This window comes from Microcaecilia unicolor, chromosome 4, assembly GCF_901765095.1.
Source record: "Microcaecilia unicolor chromosome 4, aMicUni1.1, whole genome shotgun sequence".
Classification (NCBI taxonomy): Eukaryota; Metazoa; Chordata; class Amphibia; order Gymnophiona; family Siphonopidae; genus Microcaecilia; species Microcaecilia unicolor.
The window spans coordinates 72,947,581-72,969,400 of NC_044034.1; the positions used below are offsets into that span (position 1 = coordinate 72,947,581).

At 43.6% G+C, this 21,820-nt stretch overlaps 1 protein-coding gene across 1 annotated transcript in view; it reads right to left on the reverse strand.

Annotated features, from left to right (window-relative positions):
- FLT3 (fms related tyrosine kinase 3) overlaps positions 1 to 21,820 on the reverse strand; it is a 164,706-nt gene that overhangs the window by 9,366 nt on the left and 133,520 nt on the right. The window contains exons 20-23 of the mRNA XM_030200337.1: positions 15,169 to 15,291; positions 7,137 to 7,248; positions 6,943 to 7,042; positions 944 to 1,049 (exon numbers count right to left, since the gene is read on the reverse strand). Coding sequence (XP_030056197.1) covers positions 944 to 1,049; positions 6,943 to 7,042; positions 7,137 to 7,248; positions 15,169 to 15,291 — 441 coding nt within the window. The remainder of the gene's footprint in view (positions 1 to 943; positions 1,050 to 6,942; positions 7,043 to 7,136; positions 7,249 to 15,168; positions 15,292 to 21,820) is intronic.

Below are 21,820 nucleotides of genomic sequence, written 5' to 3' on the forward strand. Positions count from 1 at the left end.
CGCGCATCAAAAATGAAATTACTGCAAGAGTCACGCGGTAGCCGAGTGGTAACTCAAAATTGACGCATGTTGGGCCCCTAAGTGCTGAGTATCATTATTTATATATCCAGTTTTTGGATTATTTCACAGGGTAGGAGGGTGCAGTATTTATTTTTTTTTTTGGATTAGCCTCTTTACAGTTTTCATATCATATATTTGGTTTATATATTGTCTACTGTCTGCGCTGAGGGACAATGATATATAAAACAATAGCACAAATAATATAATGGATAAGGGATATTTATTTATTTATTGCATTTGTACCCCACATTATCCCACCTTTTTGCAGGCTCAATGTGGCTTACAGGGTGTTAATTTGGTATGATCATTACATAGTATTAGATACAGTCGGTAATAAATTGGAAGTACAAGAGGAATTAATTAGAAGGTAATGGGTAAGGTCGTGTCGAAGTGTTTTAGAGCGTTTGGGTGATGTACGGAGTAGTATGATTCATCAAGGATTGATCTAGAGAGACTGAAGGCAGAGAAAAAATAAACTCTCCAATACTGTGCAGCTATTTGCAAGAAGCACCCACAAATACTAAGTCTATTTTGTGACATCCGACCAAACTTAATATGACAGAGAAATCAAGATTTGTTCTCAATTTCCTGCAAAACCAGAGCTCTATGTACAGTAAATATATAGAAACCCTATACAATAGAAATGGCAGATTCAGCTCCTTGAAAACTGAAGACAAACTTGGTTTTACAGGACAACTAGGTTATGCAAATTAACTTGCCACTTGGTCAAATGTATGAAACACACATATCCATTAGTATTTGTTCATGACATGCTGAAAGCTGGACCTCTGTGGCATTTGGAGACTAGAATTTGCCACCGCTGTTAAATTCTGTAAAACAAATGTAAAATTGCTGCATTTTTCTGGCTTGTTTAACGACATACCGCAACTTCTGCATCTGAGAGCTGGAAATCCAGGTAGGAAACCAGTTGAGAGAAAGTTGGCCTTTTACTAGAATCCAAGGCCCAACAGGATTGAATTGCAAAGTATCTGAGGGGACATTGAAAAATGACAAGTTAAATATGTAGTTTCTAATTTTAATGATGTTTACATTTTCGTAAAGCTTGTACACTGTTTTTGAAGTTGTGCATGGCTCATATTGTAGACACTGACATAAAAAAAGAAGGTTCTTCATCTGTTTCATTTGAAGAGTGCTGTTGGTTTGTAATCTGGGTTTCCTGAGGAAGCATAATGTAAAATAGGGGCTGTATTGAGACCCTTTTACAGTGGCTTTTCATACACACATTTGGGCATATTGTGAAAAAGATATAAGATGTTTCTTACAATAACAGCAGTTGCAAGTGCAGATAATTAATGTGTGCCTTTGATCTCTAGCATTTGCGCATACTCAAGGCTGGCTGGCCGGCTGGTTTTCATCCCCCCCCCCCCCCCCCAAAAGGAAGTTTGGAGGGAGCGGGAGCTGGCAGGCCTTGAGCATTTGAAGGGCCTACATTGGGCCAGCCATGCGATGTTTTCAATGTAGCTTATAGAGTTACCAACCCAGGGGAGCATGGCAAGAGAATAAATACCTTGCAGACACAGCAGGGAAAAAGAGAAATGCTGAAGATAGTGGGGGGGGGGGGGGGGGGGGGAGATTTGAATGATGGACACCACAGGTAGAGGAGGGAGAAAGAAGACGAGAGATGCTGAAGGGGAAAGGAGAAGAGAGAGACACTGAAGAGAGGAGCGGGAGGGGTGGGGAGAGGAAGTAAAAGATGCTGAAGACCATGGGGGGTTGAGAGGGAGGAAAAATGCTGGAGACCATGGGTGTAGATTGTTGAACACCACAGGGGGGTTGAATAATGGACACCACAGGAAGAGGGAAGGAGACATATGCTGAGGAGAGGAGAGGAGGGCAGGGGAGAAGAAAGATGCTGAAGACCAAGGAGGGTGGTGGAATGCTGGACACCACAGGTGGTGGAGGGTGAAGGGAAAGAGAGATGGAGACCATGGGGGGGGGGGGGTAAAATTTGGACATCACAGGTGGGGGGTAGAGAAGGGAAAGAGAAAGATGCAGGAGACCATGGGGGGGGGGGGGGTAGAATTTGGACATTATGGGCAGAGGGGGTTAGAAGAGAAAGAGAGATGCTGGAGACCCTGGGGGGGGGGGGGGGTAGAATTTGGACATCACAGAAGGGGGGGGGGGAGAAGTGGGAAGCCAGGATATTGTTTAAGCTGGGCTGCCTGATTTTTATGATTTTAAATGGAAAAATTCCTCTCTATATGGATCACATTCTGCACAGACCACTAGTTAGTCAATTTTTCTAAGAATAGAATGGCAATATCATTTCCAAGTCCTAGAGGAATTATATCTAAAAAAAATGTTTACATCTTTATTTTCATATCGAGCAGCTAGTTTGTGGTCTAGTCTTCCCATCGAACTAAAATCAGCCTCTAGTATTAATATTTTTAAAAAACCTTTGAAAACAACTCTGTTCCACAAACTATTTTGGGTTGTAGTGTTGGTGAAGTACATAATTTTTTGTTATGTCCTAGATGTTCGATCTACTATCTCGAATTTGTTATCTGCTAAGAACTGGTTGTCGGCTTTAGCAGGCTATAAATGAAATAACTATAACTGTCATTTTCTTGGCACATAAATGCAAGGGAGTGCACATGAGGGCGGAGCATACACTGGGCTCCCACTTATGTGCATAGTTTACAGAATACTATAAAGTTATGCGCTAAAGTATCCCAAATTAGGCATTTATTATATTTATTTATTGGAATTTATTAACCGCCTTTATGAAGAGATTCACCCAAGGCAATGTACAGCAGGTACACTTTAACATAAAACTTACAATTTTGTTAACAGCATAAGAACAGTAAAATAACCATGAATAAACTTAAATACAATGACCGAGGTAAACTTGAAAAGAGCAAATTGAAACCTAATAATAAGACTATCATGAAACAGGATCAAAAATACACACATTTAACAGAACTGAAATTCAAATAACATAGCTATAATACGATGCCAGCATAATACTAATGAAATATCTAATAAGCATCCATTAGAATATTCAAATACCATTGATATGAAACTAATGCTTTTCTACAATACAGCTTCTCATATAGCGGAGGGGCCAAGTGCAGATATAGAGATGGGGCCAAGATGGGTGGTAGAGTCAGTTGGAATAAACAGATGAGTGGCTAAACTAAAGGCAAGTTCTTTGTACAGTTAAACAAGATCAAGTAACTGATCTAAGTTACAGTGTGTGTAGTAAGCTAGTCCAGGTGCAGAATTAGTGTATAGTCAGTCACCCTATGTATTAATGTCTTGGGAGAAGAGCCAGGCATTTATTAGCATGGAGTAAGCCTGAATGTAGGCATGTAAATGTTTATTCATGCTAGTGTTCTATAACAGAATCTTGTCACCTGATACTGTTATAGAATTCAAATCACTCCCTTAATTGACTGTCCCCTCTTTCTCAAATCATTAATGCATCTCAATACACTGGTATTTTATACAGCTAGTAGTAGTGAACCAGGTAGATTATGAAGATCATTTTTTCAACAAATAAACCATTTTTTCTACCATTGTAAAACTACTTCCGCGACAAGGTGCAAAAGATCAACCTTGAGTTCACTACCAAGCCACCTCCTCCTCTTCACCCTTCAACCCTCTCCCTCAACCAACCAACCCAGACCTCTTTCTCCTCCTTTCCTGATATCTCCGAGGAGGAAACCGCCCGCCTTCTTTCCTCCTCAAAATGCACCACTTGTTCCTCTGATCCCATCCCCACCAACTTACTTAACACCATCTCTCCTACTATCACCCCCTCCATCTGTCATATCCTCAACCTCTCTCTCTCCACTGCAACTGTCCCCGACACCTTCAAGCATGCTGTAGTCACGCCACTCCTCAAAAAACCATCACTAGACCCTACCTGTCCCTCCAACTACCGCCCCATCTCCCTCCTACCCTTCCTCTCCAAGACACTTGAGCGCGCAGTCCACAGCCGCTGCCTTGATTTTCTCTCCTCTCATGCCATCCTTGATCCGCTTCAATCCGGTTTTCGCCCTCTTCACTCGACAGAAACAGCACTTTCTAAAGTCTGTAATGACCTGTTCCTTGCCAAATCCAGAGGCCACTACTCCATCCTCATCCTCCTGGATCTATCCGCTGCTTTTGACACTGTCAATCATGACTTACTTCTTGCCACACTGTCCTCATTTGGGTTCCAGGGCTCTGTCCTCTCCTGGTTCTCCTCCTATCTCTCCCACCGCACCTTCAAAGTTCACTCTCATGGATCTTCCTCCACCCCCATCCCCTTATCTGTTGGTGTTCCCCAGGGATCGGTCCTTGGACCCCTTCTCTTCTCAATCTACACCTCTTCCCTGGGCTCCCTGATCTCATCTCATGGTTTCCAGTATCATCTCTATGCTGATGACACCCAACTGTATCTCTCCACACCAGACATCACCGCGGAGACCCAGGCAAAGGTATCGGCCTGCTTATCCGACATTGCTGCCTGGATGTCCAACCGCCACCTGAAACTGAACATGTCCAAGACCGAGCTTATCGTCTTTCCACCAAAACCCACTTCTCCTCTTCCTCCACTTTCTATCTCAGTTGATAACACCCTCATCCTCCCCGTCTCATCTGCCCGCAACCTCGGAGTCATCTTTGACTCCTCTCTTTCCTTCTCTGCGCATATCCAGCAGATAGCCAAGACCTGTCGCTTCTTCCTCTTTAACATCAGCAAAATTCGCCCTTTCCTCTCTGAACACACCACCCGAACTCTCGTCCACGCTCTCATTACCTCTCGCCTGGACTACTGCAACTTACTCCTCACCGGCCTCCCACTTAGCCATCTATCCCCCCTTCAGTCTGTTCAGAACTCTGCTGCACGTCTCATATTCCGCCAGAACCGATATACTCATATCACCCCTCTCCTCAGGTCACTTCACTGGCTTCCGATCAGATACCGCATTCAATTCAAGCTTCTCCTTCTTACCTACAAATGCACTCAGTCTGCTGCCCCTCACTACCTCTCTACCCTCATCTCCCCTTACGTTCCCGCCCGTAACCTCCGTTCACAGGATAAATCCCTCCTCTCAGTACCCTTCTCCACCACCGCCAACTCCAGGCTCTGCTCATTCTGCCTCGCCTCACCCTATGCTTGGAACAACCTTCCTGAACCCTTACGCCAAGCCCCCTCCCTGCCCATCTTCAAGTCTTTGCTTAAAGCCCACCTCTTCAATGCTGCGTTCGGCACCTAACCCTTACCGTTCAGTGAATCCAGACTGCCCCAATTTGACTGCCCCGATCGGACCGACCGTTCACTTGTCTATTAGATTGTAAGCTCTTTGAGCAGGGACTGTCTCTCTTTGTTAAATTGTACAGCGCTGCGTAACCCTAGTAGCGCTCTAGAAATGTTAGTAGTAGTAGTAGTAGTAATATAATGTTTCAGGTGTCTCGCAGTAATACTAAATTTATCCTTCTTCTAGGGTTTATTCCTTTGGTGATTAGTTGTATCTAATTGTTTCTTTATATTGATTATCTCTTCGCTCTCAACAGTTTAGAGGATTCGTTCAGTTACCATATAATTAGTTATTTTCTTTTATTATAATACTAGTAAATAAGGCCCGTTTCTGACACAAATGAAACGGGCGCTAGCAAGGTTTTCCTCGGAGTATGTTTGAGAGTGTGTGTGTGAGAGTGACTGTGAGAGAGAGAGAGTGAATGTGCGAGTGTGTGACAGAGAGAGAGTGAGTGGGTGTGAGTGTGTCTGTGAGAGAGCGTGTGTGTGTGTGTGAGAATGAGAGTGTGTGTGTTTCAATGAGAATGTGCGCGAGTGCGTATGTGAGACACAGTGAGTGTGAGAGTGTGTTTCACACAGATACACTGTGTGTGAGAGTGTGTGTGTGAGAGAGAGAGTGTGTGTGAGACAAAGTGTGAGAGAGTATGTGTGCGATACACAGACTCTCTGTGAGACTGAGAGAGTGTATGAGACCGAGAGTGTGTGAGAGTGACTGTGTGACACATAGAGAGTGAATGTGATACAGTGTGAGACATAGTCTGAGAGACTGTGTGAGAGTGAGAGAAAGACACTGACTGTGAGAGAGTGTGTGTGAGAGAGAGAGTGTGTGTGTGACAAAGATACCTCCCCCCTCCCTCTGTGGTCTCAGGACCCCCTCCCCCTCTGGTCTCAGGACCCCCCTCCCCCGTGGTCTCAGGACCCCCTGCCTCTCCCCCCTCTGCGTAGTTGGCAGCACCTTGCGAGTGTGTGTATGTGACAGAGAGAGAAACTGGGTGCGAGTGTGTCTGTGAGAGTGTGTGTGATTGTCCTCTCTCCCCTGCCCCCCTCCAGCCACCCAGCGATTCTCCTCTCTCCCCTGGCCCCCCCTCCAGCCACCCAGCGATTCTCGTCTCCCCTGCCCCCGCTCCAGCCACCCAGCTATTCTCCTGTCTCCCCTGCCCCCCCTCCAGTCACCCAGCTATTCTCCTGTCTCCCCTGCCCCCATCCAGCCACCCAGCAATTCTCCTCTATCCCTTGCCCCCCCTCGAGCCATCCAGCGATTCTCCTGTCTCCCTTGCCCCCCCCCCCTCCAGCCACCCAGCGATTATGCTCTCTCAAGTTGGAGGTGAGTTCATTCCCTCAGTCCTGCCTTCTGATTACCCGCCCTCAACGTCATCACGTTTTGACGCGAGGGCGGGGCAGAGAGAGAGATGGTGAGTCGAAGTCGATGACACACTTACAAACCCTTCACTGAAGCCAAGGAGTCAGCTTCAGAACGTTGAGGGTGCGTTTTATTATAGTAGATTGTAGTGGCTGATTTTCTGTACAAGTATTTTACAATAAATTCAACAAAACATAACATTAAAAAAATAATAATAATGCCATTTTCAAATGCATCCTTATTCTAATACACTTACATTTCATCTGTGGCATAAAAAGGCTGATCCATTTTAAATCCACTCCGAAGGAGTTTATAAAAGTTTGCATCAACCTGAATCCCTGGATAAGGATTGACACCTAGGAAAGACAATGCAGACCTAATATTACAATGCCATATGCAAATAGAAAGAGACAGTTTCATTTTTCTGATATGATAGAAGGCATACTGTACCAAGAGAGAAAATTTCCCACAGTAAGATTCCATAAGACCAAATATCACTCTTTATTGTATATATCCCTTCAAACACACTTTCAGGAGCCATCCACTTCACAGGCAAACGAGCCTACAGAAAAGCACAATGGATCAGATGGTCAGTGACTGATGACTTGAAGTGGGAAACTTCTTCATACAAGATTTCACATTCATGCAGTAAAGAAATGCTGTCTTAAAGAATGCTAAGGCAGGGTTGTTCTTCCACCATCATTTTTCTTGCTACTAATATTGAGATATTGCAGAACAAATTTCCCTGCAATGGCACGAAAGGGGCTGCCATTTACATGTGTAACTTACAGAATACAGTATATTCAGTGGCGTTCCTAGGGGCGCTGACACCAGGGACAGATCGCCAATGCGCCCCGCCCCCCGGGTGCAGCACCCCCCCCCCCGTGCAGCGCAACGCCCCTCCCCGGCGAAAGGACACCCCCCACCCTGGCGAAAGAACCCCGCAGATGCACGCCGCTGGGGGGGGTGCCACGCACTGGTCAGCGTCGTTGGTTTCCATGCTCCCTCTGCCCCGCCCCCACCGCCCCCCCCCTTGGTACGCCACTGAGTACATTACTTGTGCTGTTGCTGATTTTGAGCACCCAAAGTTAGGATACTTAGGAGAGGGAGACCAAAAAGCACACAAGCAAGAGCAAGCAGCCAAAAAGAGCACAAGCAGCCTTCAAGAGTGTGTGTGTGTGTGTGGGGGGGGGGGGGGGGGGTATCACACGAGTACTTTATTGATAAAGAACTGACAGTCCATGTTTTGGCAAAAACCACTTGCATCAGGGGACTAGTGGCAGTATCAAATACATAAAGATGCCAACAATTGAGCGGGAACACAGTGTTATTCCAAAGTTGTTTACTGCACAAGTCTGGGCTGTTGTGGACCGGCAAAGTAAAGCTATACAAATGTCCACGGCAGCCCAGACTTGTGCAGGAAGCAATTTTGGAATATTACTGTGTTCCTGCTGCTGGCGTCTTCGTGTGTTTTTGAGATTTTGCATCTCTTTGTTGACTGGTTGATACATTTGAAGTTTCTGTGCAGTGCACAGAAAGGAATGCATGCCTTTAACATTCAAAATTTTCCAGCAGGTCTGAAGATATCATTGCATGAGAGCAACTTCTGGTGGAGCAGTCTGCTTGCATTTTGTAATAATATCTGCCTGTGTGTGTGTGTGAAATGTTATGTGCGAGTATTATACCATGTGCAAGTATTATGGGGTCATTTACTAAAGGTTAGCTGGAGTTAAATGCAGCAGGTCCCATTTTATTCCTATGGGCAGATAACTGCTGCAGATAACTCAAGATAATCTTTAGTAAAAGACCCCCCCCCCTATATGTGTGTTTGTCCCACATGTAGCAGTAGCGCTGAAAAGATGTCGTGAACATTTTTTTAGTATCTGCATAAGTATGTGAAATGTGCCATATGCGTGTATGACATGTCTGTGTGTCCCACATGTAACAATAGTGTTAAAAAGTTGACATGGAACAAAAAAGGAAACTTCATGTGATGTCACTGGACACACGCCTATGAAATGGTTGTTGCATTTTTTTTTCCTAGGCATGCACAGAACATCGACACTTATCGAGAGACTGTTTTGCGCATGTGCTAGGCGCTTTCCCTACTGTGCCACTTGCAGAATTTCCGTGCATCTCATTTGCGTGTGATCTCCTTTGAGCGTCAATCGCTGTTTCAAAATTTGTAAATTTAACTACGGGTATAAGCGCACACGGTATTTAACGGTTACTTTTGAGCATTGAGGCCTAAGATGCTTACATATGCCTTTACAGAACACTGCTTCAGGGCCTGATACTCAAAACTATTTAAATGGCCAGGAGAGCCTCCTGGTCATTTAAATGGTTTGCCTGGGGCTATCTGGAGATACTTAAGGACATTTAACCAGTTAGTGCCCCTGAATATCCCTGCTAAACAGCCATCCCCTAACTGGCTATGTTAGGGGTGGGCTGGGGGAAGGGCATGAGCAGAGCGCTCTGCTTTATGCCCTTCCCCCAGCCCACCCATAACATAGCCAGTTAGGGGATGGTTGGTTATTTATTTATTTCAGCGTATTTGATATTATTATTATTATATTTGTTGCACTTGTATCCCACATTTTCCCACCTATTTGCAGGCTCAATGTGGCTTACATAATGCCGTAGTGACAGTCGCCACTTCCGGATCTGAGAAATACAAAGTGGTATAGCATGTACAAGATAGGATATCTTACAAAGTGGTGATGCATTAATGTTCATGGATGATAGCATAAATTATAGGGTAATTAGTCCGAATAAGTGAGGTAGTCCGGTGTAAGGAGTTCAGCTTTGTTTAGTTTTAATAGTATTTCGTAGTCTGGTATTTAGGATGAGTCATTATGGTATGCCTTTTTGAACAGGTTGGTTTTCAGTAGTTTTCAGAAGATTGTTAGGTCGTGCATTGTTTTTATGACATACCGCTATGGCGTACAAAAGGGCCAGTTAGTGGCGATTTGCAGTCCGCTAACTGGCTAATTAACTGCATAAAGTTACTAACTTTACGTGGTGAAGGTAACTGGGCGAGGGTTTGAATATCTGCTGGCAGCCGGTTAACTTCCAGGTGACTGCTGAGACCTGGATATTCGATGCCAGGAGCCAGCTGAATATCGGACGGTAAAGTTTTCTTCCTGCCACTTACATGCCTATGTGTGCGTTAACCTTTGAAACTAACACTACTCCGTACACTTTCTTGCTCAAGTGGTGTGTAAATGTGGTGACCTGTTAAAGAATTGCCCTTAAAATGTTCTTGGTAGGTTAAAATGTAAAATTTAATCTATGTGTTGCAATAAGAGACAAAAAACACTATTTAAACTAGGGTTACCATATGTCCGGATTTACCCGGACATGTCCTCTTTTTGAGGGCATGTCTGGGCAACCGGACGGGTTTTGCCAATCTGCCCATTTGTCCAGATTTCTTATTTACTAGTGCCATGGTGGTCTAGTGACCTCTTCCGCCTTCGGGACAGGAAAGAGCCCTCTCTTTCCTGCCCAGAGTTCTGCCCTGAATGCATCCTTCCTGTTGCTGATCCTCAGTGCCGATGCAAAATGGCCGCCGAGAGTTGAAGTGACCTCGCGAGACTTCAACTCTCGGCGGCCATTTTGCATCGGCACTGAGGATCAGCAACAGGAAGGATGCATTCAGGGCAGAACTCTGGGCAGGAAAGAGGGGGCTCTTTCCTGCCCCGAAGAGGTCACTAGACCACCAGGGCAGTAGTAAGGTAAGGGGAGGGGGTGACAGGGAGGGAGGGCGATGGGGTATGTGACGGAGGAGGGGAAAATGTGACATGGGGCGGAGCGAGGGGGTGACGGGGTGGGGCGGGTGTGAAAGGGGGTGGGGCAGGGTGTGTGGTGGGGGCGGGGCATGTGTCCTCCTTTTTGGGGGGCAAAATATGGTAACCCTAATTAAAACTATACATCTGCACTGAATTCAGCCACCAAGAAATTTTATTTCCCTTCCTCTTTTTCTCTTCTCGGTTTTGTGCTGGGGCAAGAGGGAGAGGGGTGTCCCAAGGCCTCTTTGGAACATCTTGTGCAATTAGTTTGTGAAAGCTGAATAATTTACAAAGTGGAGCTGGGCAAGGAAAGCCCCTTGATTTAAAAAACAAGCATCTTATCATATAGTCCTTGATAACAAATCGTGGAACATTACTACTTCCCCAGGATTGTTTGTGTACATTTGAACTCCTTCACACTCTCCTCTGTCTCCTGTCTCTCTCTCCTGAAAATTGTAACCTTGATATATTTTGGTTGGTCACAAACATTTTTCAATATTGTGGAGTTTCCCTATCCTTCATCTCTCCTTTCCCTTTGCAGTGTTTTCTGGTGAAATACACTACCCGTCATTTTTACTCCACTGTAGTTTCAGACCCCAATAATAAGTGTGGAGCAGTGTTATGGTGCAGTGGTAACTGCAGAGCACGATCCAGTATGTGTTATTTTATGACCCAGGCTCTTTTTCTGGGACTCGCTGAAAGTGGAATTGCTGCATTCTGCAAATAGGAGAAAGAAACAGGAGACTTGGAAAAAATAATGAAAGCTAAATGATGATATGGTACAAATTAAGATGCAAGGGTTTACAAAACAAGATCAAAAGAAAAGAAATAAGCCAGAACTATCCCTGATTCCAAAAGCCCCAAAGAGCCAAGATTTCTCTTGTCTAAACAAATTCTGCTACAGTGAACCTACCGCTACTTTTTTGTTTTCCGTTATCTCTCTTTTCTCGCCATCTCTCACAGATACTTCTCCAGGGTGCCGATGATCAAAAGTAAATGCGGGTGCTAGAGGCCATTAGCGCCGCATTTACCAGCGCAGAATGATCAGAGGAGTCTAGCACATCAAACAATGAGCACGCCAGGCCTTAGCGTAGATAGCATGCAAATGTAGTCAGTCTCATGTAAATGAGGTCATTTTTCATTCCTCCCCAGTGCTCAGAAAAAAAGCACCTGAAACAAAACTGCCTTACCACTGTAAAAAAATAACACCATGTCCAAGCAAGCATTAGAGTGTTGGAAGAGAGGATTTCCCATGATTCTCATGCGTCTCTCATGATTCTCTGTGCAAAATCTACCCGCTTTGATTGCTTTTGGAAGCAGAAGGAAGCCCATGCAAGCCCTTGAGCGCTGGTTGTGAGAAACAGCAGACCTGAATGTGAGGCACTCAATGATGTTCTTGTCCTGCGTCTAAATTTAAAGCGACCATGCTTTTAAAAAAACCCAAAGCACATATTAATATCTGTTACTTGCATCTAAATATAAGCATCCAGAAAAAAAAAAGAATACTTTTTAGGCTGCAGAAAACAAGACGCCAATGGTCGGATTTTACCAGGCGCATGCACACAGGAGCTGAGCTTACCACTGAACTCTTCTGCACATCCTCCCGCCAAACTCCCTAATGCTCAAAGCTATGAGCATGCCTATATTTGCATCTCATTAGCTTTCAGCATTAGGGCATTGTTCTGGCGGTATTTTTGTGGCGCTATTCAGAATAGTGATGGAGTTTTGATCATCGGCCCACTGATGACAGAAGTCCTATTTGTTAGCTGATTGCCAGGATCACCCATCAGCACAATTCTTCCCCTCCCCCACCCCCACCCCCATGTTGGTTCCTGAACACAAAGCACTTAGACTTACAAAGTTCCATAGTAACCTATGGAACTTTGTAAGTCTAAGTGCTTTGAAAATGAGCCTCTTTGGTCTCCATATTCTACCCACATCCTGTAACACAAGCACAGGTCTCACATGTCAGAGTATAGTTCTGCAGCTCATTGGCATAACTGACTCTACAGCTACTCTTTTCTTAACCCTTAAGAAGGTAACAATGAGTTTCCCAGCAGGACTCCAAGGAAAAGTCATCAGGGGGTTTCCTTTTGAAAATCCCACCAGTGTGTGTAACATGAGTAAAAAGCCGCACATACACTGCATCTGCATCAAAGCAAGCCTAAAATACCTGCTGGAAACTACACATAGCCCTGGCTACTACTACTACTACTACTACTTAACATTTCTAAAGCGCTACTAGGGTTACGCAGCGCTGTACAATTTAACATGGAAGGACAGTCCCTGCTCAAGGAGCTTACAATCTAAAAGACAGGTGTACAATCTAAAGACAAGTGTGGAGTCCGTCTGATAGGGAGTACTATAATTCACGAAAGGTTAGGTGCCGAACGCAGCAATGAAGAGGTGAGTTTTAAGCAGAGATTTGAAAATGGGTAGGGAGGGAGCTTGGCGTAGGGGTTGAGGAAGATTGTTCCAGGCAAAGGGTGAGGCAAGGCAGAATGAGCGGAGCCTGGAGTTGGCAGTGGTGGAGAAGGGAACTGAAAGGAGGGATTTGTCCTGTGAGCGGAGGTTACGGGCGGGGACATAGGGGGAGATGAGGGTAGAGAGGTAGTGAGGAGCCGCAGACCGGGTGCATTTGTAGGTAAGGACTAGCTGCTGATCTATTGGGAAGTTTACATATTTAAATACAATGAAAGATATTCAAATCAGAGGCACAGAGGATCATTTTAGGAAGGTTTTCTATGTGCAAACCCTGATCTAAATATGTAAAGCAGGTTATGCATTTTGGAGGCACTTCTATAACTAGGAACCTCCATTTAGCTGCCCAGATAATGCGGACAGTGAGCTTATTTTACAAGAACACACACAAGTGTAAGTTGGTATCAGCGTGCCTAAATATGGGCATGCACATTTATGCCAGATCTATGGCTGCTTTAAATATGTGCACCAAACTTTCTGTGGTACGCGCGCCGAACAATCGCTGAGCTCCTGTGTTGATTCTCTGAGCTCACTACCTCTGATATTAGAACACATCAGGATTGCTCATATCCTTGGTTTGTCCTTAAGGTTGAAAGACTTCTGACACAGGCACTGTTGCTGAAAGACGGCCGTGTCGAGTCCTCTCAACATGCGAAACTGAGATTTCATAAGCTTTCTTATTCTTTAAATGGTTTCAATCCTTGTTTTTGGTGCCTCACTTCCTCCTTCTCCTCTTGCTGCACCAAAAGGCAACATTTACACACTTAAATGACAGTAATCTGTTAATTGTGTGCATAACATGTCAGCCCCACCTATGCCCCACCTGTACCCCTCCCCTGTGAACACCCCTCTGACAGCTTCACGCTAAGCCATTTTTGTGCATTATTACAGAATAGCACTTAAGTGCACTGCTGTCATTTAAATGCATAAGTGCACACTCAAGCACGTTGATGGCAGCATTCCATACATTTAAGTGTGCAACTGGGGTCGGATTCAGTAAATGGCACCAAGAAGTAGGTGCTAGAAAAAATTCTCGCTCAGCACTATTCTATAAAGGGCGCTCTGGGCTGAGCGTTCTTTATATAATAGCACTTAGAGAGTATTCCAGCACTGAAATTTGGGCGTGAGGAGTTATACCAACTGAATCCTGGTGTAAAACCTGGTGCACGACTTGGGTGTGCAGCCCCCAGATTCTATAACATTACAGAATGCCCCTGACCCCATCTATGCCCCTCCCATAGCCACGCCCCCTTTTGAGTTGTGTGCGAGAGGATTTGGGCAAGCATATTTATAGAATCAAGAGCAGCCAGATCTGCGCGCAAATCCAAATTAGAGCCAATTAACGTCAATAACTGTTTGTCAACAGCCAGGTATTGATGGTTAACGGCTCATTAACTAATTTATTTTCACTTGGATCTCTGGATTGCATGCCATTTTGGCGGGGGATAGCGCTTACATTTATGCACATTGTTATAGAATGAGGTGGTATACATTAACAAAAACAAACACAGGGAGTGATCCTTTGTAAAGTTTTATATGAGAATAAAGTAAGCCTGCTTGAGGGTCAAGTTGGACAGAGCTTGTGTTTAGGTGGTGCAGCAGTCTTCACCCAGGTAGAGGCACTTATAGGCTGCCTGTGGACTGCTCCAGGCCATCCTCTCTGAACTATCCCGCCCTTCTCAAAATAGGAAATTGCATCAGAAGAGGCGGGATGGTTCAGGGAGGAAGTCCCGGTGCAAGCTGCAGGCTTCCTATAAGTGCCGCTGCCGAGTTGAAGACTGCAGCAGAGTGGATTTTAAGGTATGGGCCGGGGGACGGGTCTGACAGGTGTGTACACAACACACGCACCTAGTGTAAATACCACACTGTTGGGGTCTGCACTTATATTTTACAAATTGCAAAGTGTGCATGCATAACCTAGCAGACATGCATTTGTGAATTTATGCTTATCGTAGAGCAGATGCCTGCTGGTTACATGTGGCAGCAGTTTTACAAGGGAAACTATACATGGGCTTTCCCTTTCTAAAATCGCTGCGTTTTATACATATATCAGTAGTGTCTGCATATGCAGCCAGTTCTCAAATCACCTCCAATTTTACACAAGTAATGGCATTTTCAAAACCCAAATTATGGTTCCTGAAACTGTTACGGGGCTAAATTTTAGAAACAGGAAAGCATGGTGACATATGGTATGGAAACAAGCTTCAACTTGCATTGCCTTTGACGACATAGTTAGAGTCATTCATTATATCTCTGGCCAGTCCGAAGTCACATATTTTTGCCACTTTTCCATGGGTCACAAGTACATTCCTGGCAGCAAGATCTCTGTGAATACACTATAAAAACAAGCATATCAGTATCAGGCATATTTTCTACCACAAAATATATTTCTATCTTCTATTACTAAAATACAATTAAATTACATTAAGGTTTTATAGCTCGCTACATCCAACAAATTCTAAGTGGGTAACATCAAGAAGAAAGAGCATACTCCAGATAATTATACAAAACAATCACAGTCTTAAAAAAACAAAATACAACATCTGTAAGTTAAGGAAGGTATTTTCTAAAAAGGAAAGTCTTTAGTAATTTCCGAAACACAGAATAATGTTCTAAGGGGTCCTTTTGCTAAGTTGCACTGAAAAATGGCCTACGCTGGTGTAGACACATGTATTGGACATGCGCAGGTCCATTTTTCAGTGCACCTGCAAAAAAGGCCTTTTTTTTCCGAAAATGGACGTGCGGCAAAATAAAAAGCAGCATGCGTCAATTTTGGGCCGGAGATCTTACCGCCACTCACTGACTTAGCGGTAAGGTCTCACATGTTAACCGATCAGTTATCGTCACCGCGCATACACGGTTAGCGCCACATGGTAGAAAATAGAAATTATTTTCTGCCAGGCATATTGGATGCATGTAGAAATTAGAATTACCACCAGGGGCACACAGTAGCCAAGCAGTGGTTGTAATTTGACTCACATTGTACGAGCATAGGTGCCTAAGCATCTTATTAAAAGGGTCCCTATATGTCGTAAAAAAAAAGGAGGAAGAGAATTCCAGCTAGTAAGTCAGTGAGGACTGTCAAGGATGCAAAGCCTTTACTTTATGAACAGTGGGAAAGTCTAACAGAGAAAGATGTCTAGTAACTCTTCCATAGTTCCTAATTAAAAAAGGGAAATGTTCAGTTCAATAACAAGTATTATCAAAGCTGATTCTGCCTCTGTAAAATATAAATAATTTAAGCAGAATTCTTCTATACCATTATGGCCATGAGCTCTGTACAGTTTACAATAGTATAAAAATCACCAATACAGTGGGAATATAACAATGATATTCAGAGCATGTTCATACAAAACAATCAAGTAAAATACTATTTAAAAAGCCATGTTTTCAACAGCAACTCTCTTTTCTTTCCCAATTTTTGGATATCTGTAACCAGATCTTTATCTAGTTCTTCCGATTGTGTCTGAGGTCTATAGACAACACCCATGTAGAGAGAGGTTCCATCATTTCTTTTCAAGATGATCAATATCACTTCTTCCTTTCCCCAGGCCCCTGGCATTTCAGTCGCTATTTCTCAAATACAGAGCTACTTCTCCACCTTTACAACCATCTCTATCCTTCCTAAATAGATTGTAGCCTGGTATGTTTGCGGTGGAGGAGCAGTCTGTGGTGGAGCTCTGAAGGAACTGACATGGACCATATTCAGTGCTAGTGCCCACACAGTTAAGCAATCAGACAGGACTGCACAAAAGGTGTCCTATCTTTTGCCACTTAGCTATGAGGTTTCTGGCACTGAATATTGACCATCACCTACATAACTTCTGGGTCGTCGATTCAATTTCTCCACCCCTCCTTTCTGATCTCCCTTGACACCTTTTTGGATACCCCACTCTGTTCCCCAATTCAACTATTCTAATCCTTCCCCCATCTCTCAGCTCTGAGCTCCCCCTTCCGATCCCCCCCCCTCTCTGTTCCCCAACCCTCCAATTACTCCTCCCCCCCAGAGTGCCAGGCACACCGAGGACTTACCCAGAGGTGATCCCTGGGATCTAGTGGGACTGGACTGAAGCAGTCCCTTTCCGCTCCTGTCCCATTGGCTTCAGGTCTCAAAATGGTGGCTCTGATTCCTAGTGGTAGACTCATGATATTGCAACTAGGGGTCAGCCTTCCATATTAGGATAAGTATCTTATGCGGGTCCCTGCTGAATTCTGTCTGGGACCTGCATAAATGCTGGTGGCCAGGACATGTCCAGATTGGCCCAGATATTCAGTACTAGTCCCTGGACATGGCCCAGCATTCAATATTAAAAAAACAAAACAATAACCACTGCAGGCTGAATATCGACTGGAACATTTTTGCACATAGCACATAATAACATAAATAGTGACCATGTATAGTATGGTCCCCTACCCTTTCCTTATAATGTACTGAAGTTATTTTCTAAAAAGATCATTTCTTTGGAGCTGAAGGTTGAGGGAAGGTAGGAGGGGAAATGAGGACAGTTTTGTGTCAAGGGCAACTCATTCCACGGTTTTTCTGAAGAGGCTGCCAAGTAAGGCGTCTGTGCAAAATATGGTAATAATTTTGAAAAGCAAAGATGTTGTTATCACTCAGAAATGAACTCAAACAACAAAGAACAGACAGCTGAAAGATCCATATATGGCAACTACCTTCTTTTAATTTACATATCAAAAGAGGAGGAAAAACATAAATTAGGGAAAAACCAAAATGCTAAGAAGCTAAGGACCCTGTTTACAAAGGCACGCTAGCATCTTCACTGTTAGCGTGCGCTAAAAACGCTAGCGCGCCTTTGTAAACAGGGCTCTAAATCCATAATAACAACTGATTTTATAATTTATTTATAACTTCTAAAAATATTTAATAAAAATAACTTAATTTAATTAATTAATTTATTTATTTTTAAAATGTATACCTAGGCGGTTTCCAAATACACATAAACAATGAAAACACATAAAAAATATTCACATGGAACAACAACACTGCTCCACCCTCTCTGCAAGTCTGCAATCTACAAATTCAGAAAAATGCTATAACAAAAAGCTGCATCTTCAATAAGTTTTTAACCTGCAGTACATTGGCACATAGAAAAATAATTTAGTAGCTGTGCAGCTTAAGGAGGGAAATCCAAATCACCTCAGATCTCCACTACCCAAGCTGCAAAGCAATCAAATACAAATCAACTTATGCATCCAGCTTTTCCTATTTAAGCACACAACTATGGAAAGCACTGCCAAAAGTCGTAAAAACAACGTATGACCACCTAAATTTCCGGAAATCACTAAAAACAAACCTGTTCAAAAAGGCATACCCCACCGAACCAACTTAAAAGCCTGAATATCTGCAACACAACGAAACCAAAGCTCATTATGGACATAACTTAACTCTTCCTCTCTAAGATCCCCTAATATATCTGTCACACATGAACCTTATTCTACCACAACATCACCTTGTATTTGTTCATACCAGAATTGGCGAACGTCGATATGGTACTATGTAAGCCACATTGAACCTGCAAATAGGTGGGAAAATGTGGGATACAAATGTAACAAATAAAAAATAAAATAAAATACTTTTGTTCCAGTCATTACACATCAAGACTAAGCTCAGCCACTAAGGGGGGAATTTTGAAAACGATCCCCAAACTTAGGCACCGGGATAAAATGCACTAAGCGTGAATTCTATGTCGGCAATTGCACACACAACTAATAATAGTGTTCTACAGTATAAATTGTGCACACAACTGCTAAGCATGCCCCTGTCCCACCTATGCACCTCTCATGTGCACATCCCCCTTGCAGTTGCACAAGATAAATTTTGTGTGTGTAATTTATGAAATACCAACTAACGGCAGTTGCATGCATAACTACTAATTAGTACCAATTAGTGTCAATTAACACTAATAATAGCTTGGTAGTTACAAGCAACTAGCATCTGGTTAAACTATTACATTGTGTGTATAAATGCCCTTTTCTGTAACTTGTACACACATAGAGGGGCATAATCGAATGGGGACGACCATCTCTAAGGGCGTCCATCTCTAAGGACGTTCTGGCGAAGGGGCGGGGAAACCCATATTATCAAAACAAGATGGACATCCATCTTTCGTACTGTCGGGGATGCCCAAATCTCAACATTTAGGTTGACCTTAGAGATGGTCGTCCCCGGTTTTCGAACATAATGGAAACCGAGGACGCCCTTCTCAGAAATGACCAAATCCAAGCGCTTTGGTCATGGGAGGAGCCAGCATTCGTAGTGCACTGGTCCTCCTCACATGCCAGGACACCAACCGGGCACCTTAGGGGGCACTGCAGTGGACTTCACAAATTGCTCCCAGGTGCATAGCTCCTTACCTTCGGTGCTGAACCCCCAACCCCCCCCAAACCCAACTCCCCACAACTATACACCACTACCATAGTCCTTAGGGATGAAGGGGGGCACCTGCATGTGGGTACAGTGGGTTTCAGAGGGCTCACATTTACCTGGGTCTACCTGCCTGCACTGCACCCACTAAAAACTGCTCCAGGGACCTGCATACTGCTGTGATGGAGCTGGGTATGATATTTGAGGCTGGCACACAGGCTGGAAAAAATGTTTTTTAATTTTTTGGCTGGGAGGGGGTTGGTGACCACTGGGTGAGTAAGGGGAGGCCATCCCCCATTCCCTCCGGTGGTCATCTGGTCAGTTAGGGCACCTTTTCGAGGCTTGGTCGTGAAAAAAAAAGGGACCAAGTAAAGTCAACCAAATGCTCTTGAGGGACGCCCTTCTTTTTTCCATTATTGGCCGAGGATGCCCATCTCTTAACTACGTCCCTGTCCCGCCTTTGGTACACTGCCGACATGCCCCCGTGAACTTTGGTCGTGTCCACAATGGAAAGCAGTTGAGGACGCAAAAAATCAGCTTTCGATTATGCCGATTTGGGTGACCTTGGGAGAAGGACGCCCATCTCCTGATTTGTGTCGGAAGATGGGCGTCCTTCCCTTTTGAAAATAAGCTAGAAAGCTTATAAGCTTATAAACTAGAAGTGTTCATTTCCACATGCAAATTTATAGAATTTGCAGGTAAATACAAAGGTTAATCTTTAATATCTCAACAATCAAACCCTTATTGAACCCTCCCAAATCTATCTTAATCCAAGAAACCAAATTATCCCGGCATCAATTGATGTACTATATAAAAACCTTCCATCACAATGAACAATTAATTTTAATCAACTTAACTTTCGAGGGTAGGAGTTACATATGCCGAGGCCCAGGGCAGAAGTTCAGGCGGGGACCTCAATACCTGCCAGAAGGCTATGCCTCAGGAATGGTTGGGGGCCCCCTCTGGCATGGAGGCCCAGGGAAATTGCCCTGGTTGCATCCCCCATCACCAGCTCTGCCTCTGACATAACCTATGTTTCACCCTATCCAGGCTGCTTCAGGGAGATCCAAATCTCAAAAAGGTAAGCGAGAAAACCAGTTACCAAATTTTCAAAACAAACTATAAGCATCTTTTCCAAAATCATCCAACAGGAGACTATTTTTTCAATTACTGGGTCTAAGCTGGATCTGTCCTGATAAAGTTTAGGTTAAAAAAATGTCCTCATGCAATCATTTTTCTTTTTTAATATCAAATCTAGAGTCTTTCTAAGTTGAGATGATGGCTCATATGATCTGTGGAACAAAAATAATTTGATGGAGTCCTACTGCTCTTCACTAAATTACACTGGTTGCCCACACAGGCCAGAAGCATATTTAAACTATGTATGATTGTTTTTAGAGCTTATTATGATTTTGGCCCAGGATACCTGGTTGAGCTATCAGACTTTGCACTTTCGAATAATCTTACCTGTCAATGTAGATCGTCCTTATTACATTATCCTTCGGTGAAGGGAATTAAACGTAAAGAAATGCTTTCCTCCTCAGTGCCTTACCTCACTGCTTATTGGTGGAACTCTCTTCTTTTAAATATTAGATGTGAGACTAATTATGGGGGTCTTTTACTAAAGATTAGCTTGAGTTACCTACAGCAGGGTCCATAGGAATACTACTACTACTAATCATTTCTATAGCACTACTAGATGTACACAGCATTGTACACATTATATGCAGGTACTTTCGCTGTCCCTAGAGGATTCACAATCTAAGTTTTTGTACCTAGGACAATGGAGGGTTAAGTGACTTGCCCAAGGTCACAAGAAGCTATAGGGGGAATTGAACCCAGGTTCAAAGCCTGCTGCACTAACCATTAGGCTACTCCTCCACTCCCTACAGATAATGCGAGCTAATCTTTAGTAAAAGACTCCCTATATGAAGTTTCGGAAGAAGCTAAATATTTATGGTTTAGAAATTTGTTGTTTGACCAATTTAAAACTTTTACATAGAGTTTAGCTTTGATACTATTAGATTACTATAATGCAGTGGTTCCCAAACCTGGCCCTGGAGGCACCCCAACCGATCAGATTTTCAGGATATTCGCAATGAATATTCATGAGAGAGATTTGCATGCACTGCCTTCACTGATGCAAATCTCTCTCAATTAATATTCATTATGGATATCCTGAAAACCTGACCAGCTTCGGTGCTTCCAGGACCAGGTTTGAGAACCACTGCTGTGATGTTTTATCTATAGGTTATTTTCTTGCTGTTTTAAGAAACTACAAACTTGTTTTGGCTCAGAAATTAACAAGCTGTGTTAGTTTTTTATTGATTTTTGTCTGTATTTCCTAGTATTGTTCTAGCTTTCTTTTTTGTAAACTGCATAGAACCGGCGATGCTGGGTGATTGCGGTATTAAAAGAACCAACTGAAATGATGGACCACTTGAGTTTTGGAGACCATCCAAGTTTCTTCTTCAAATGTG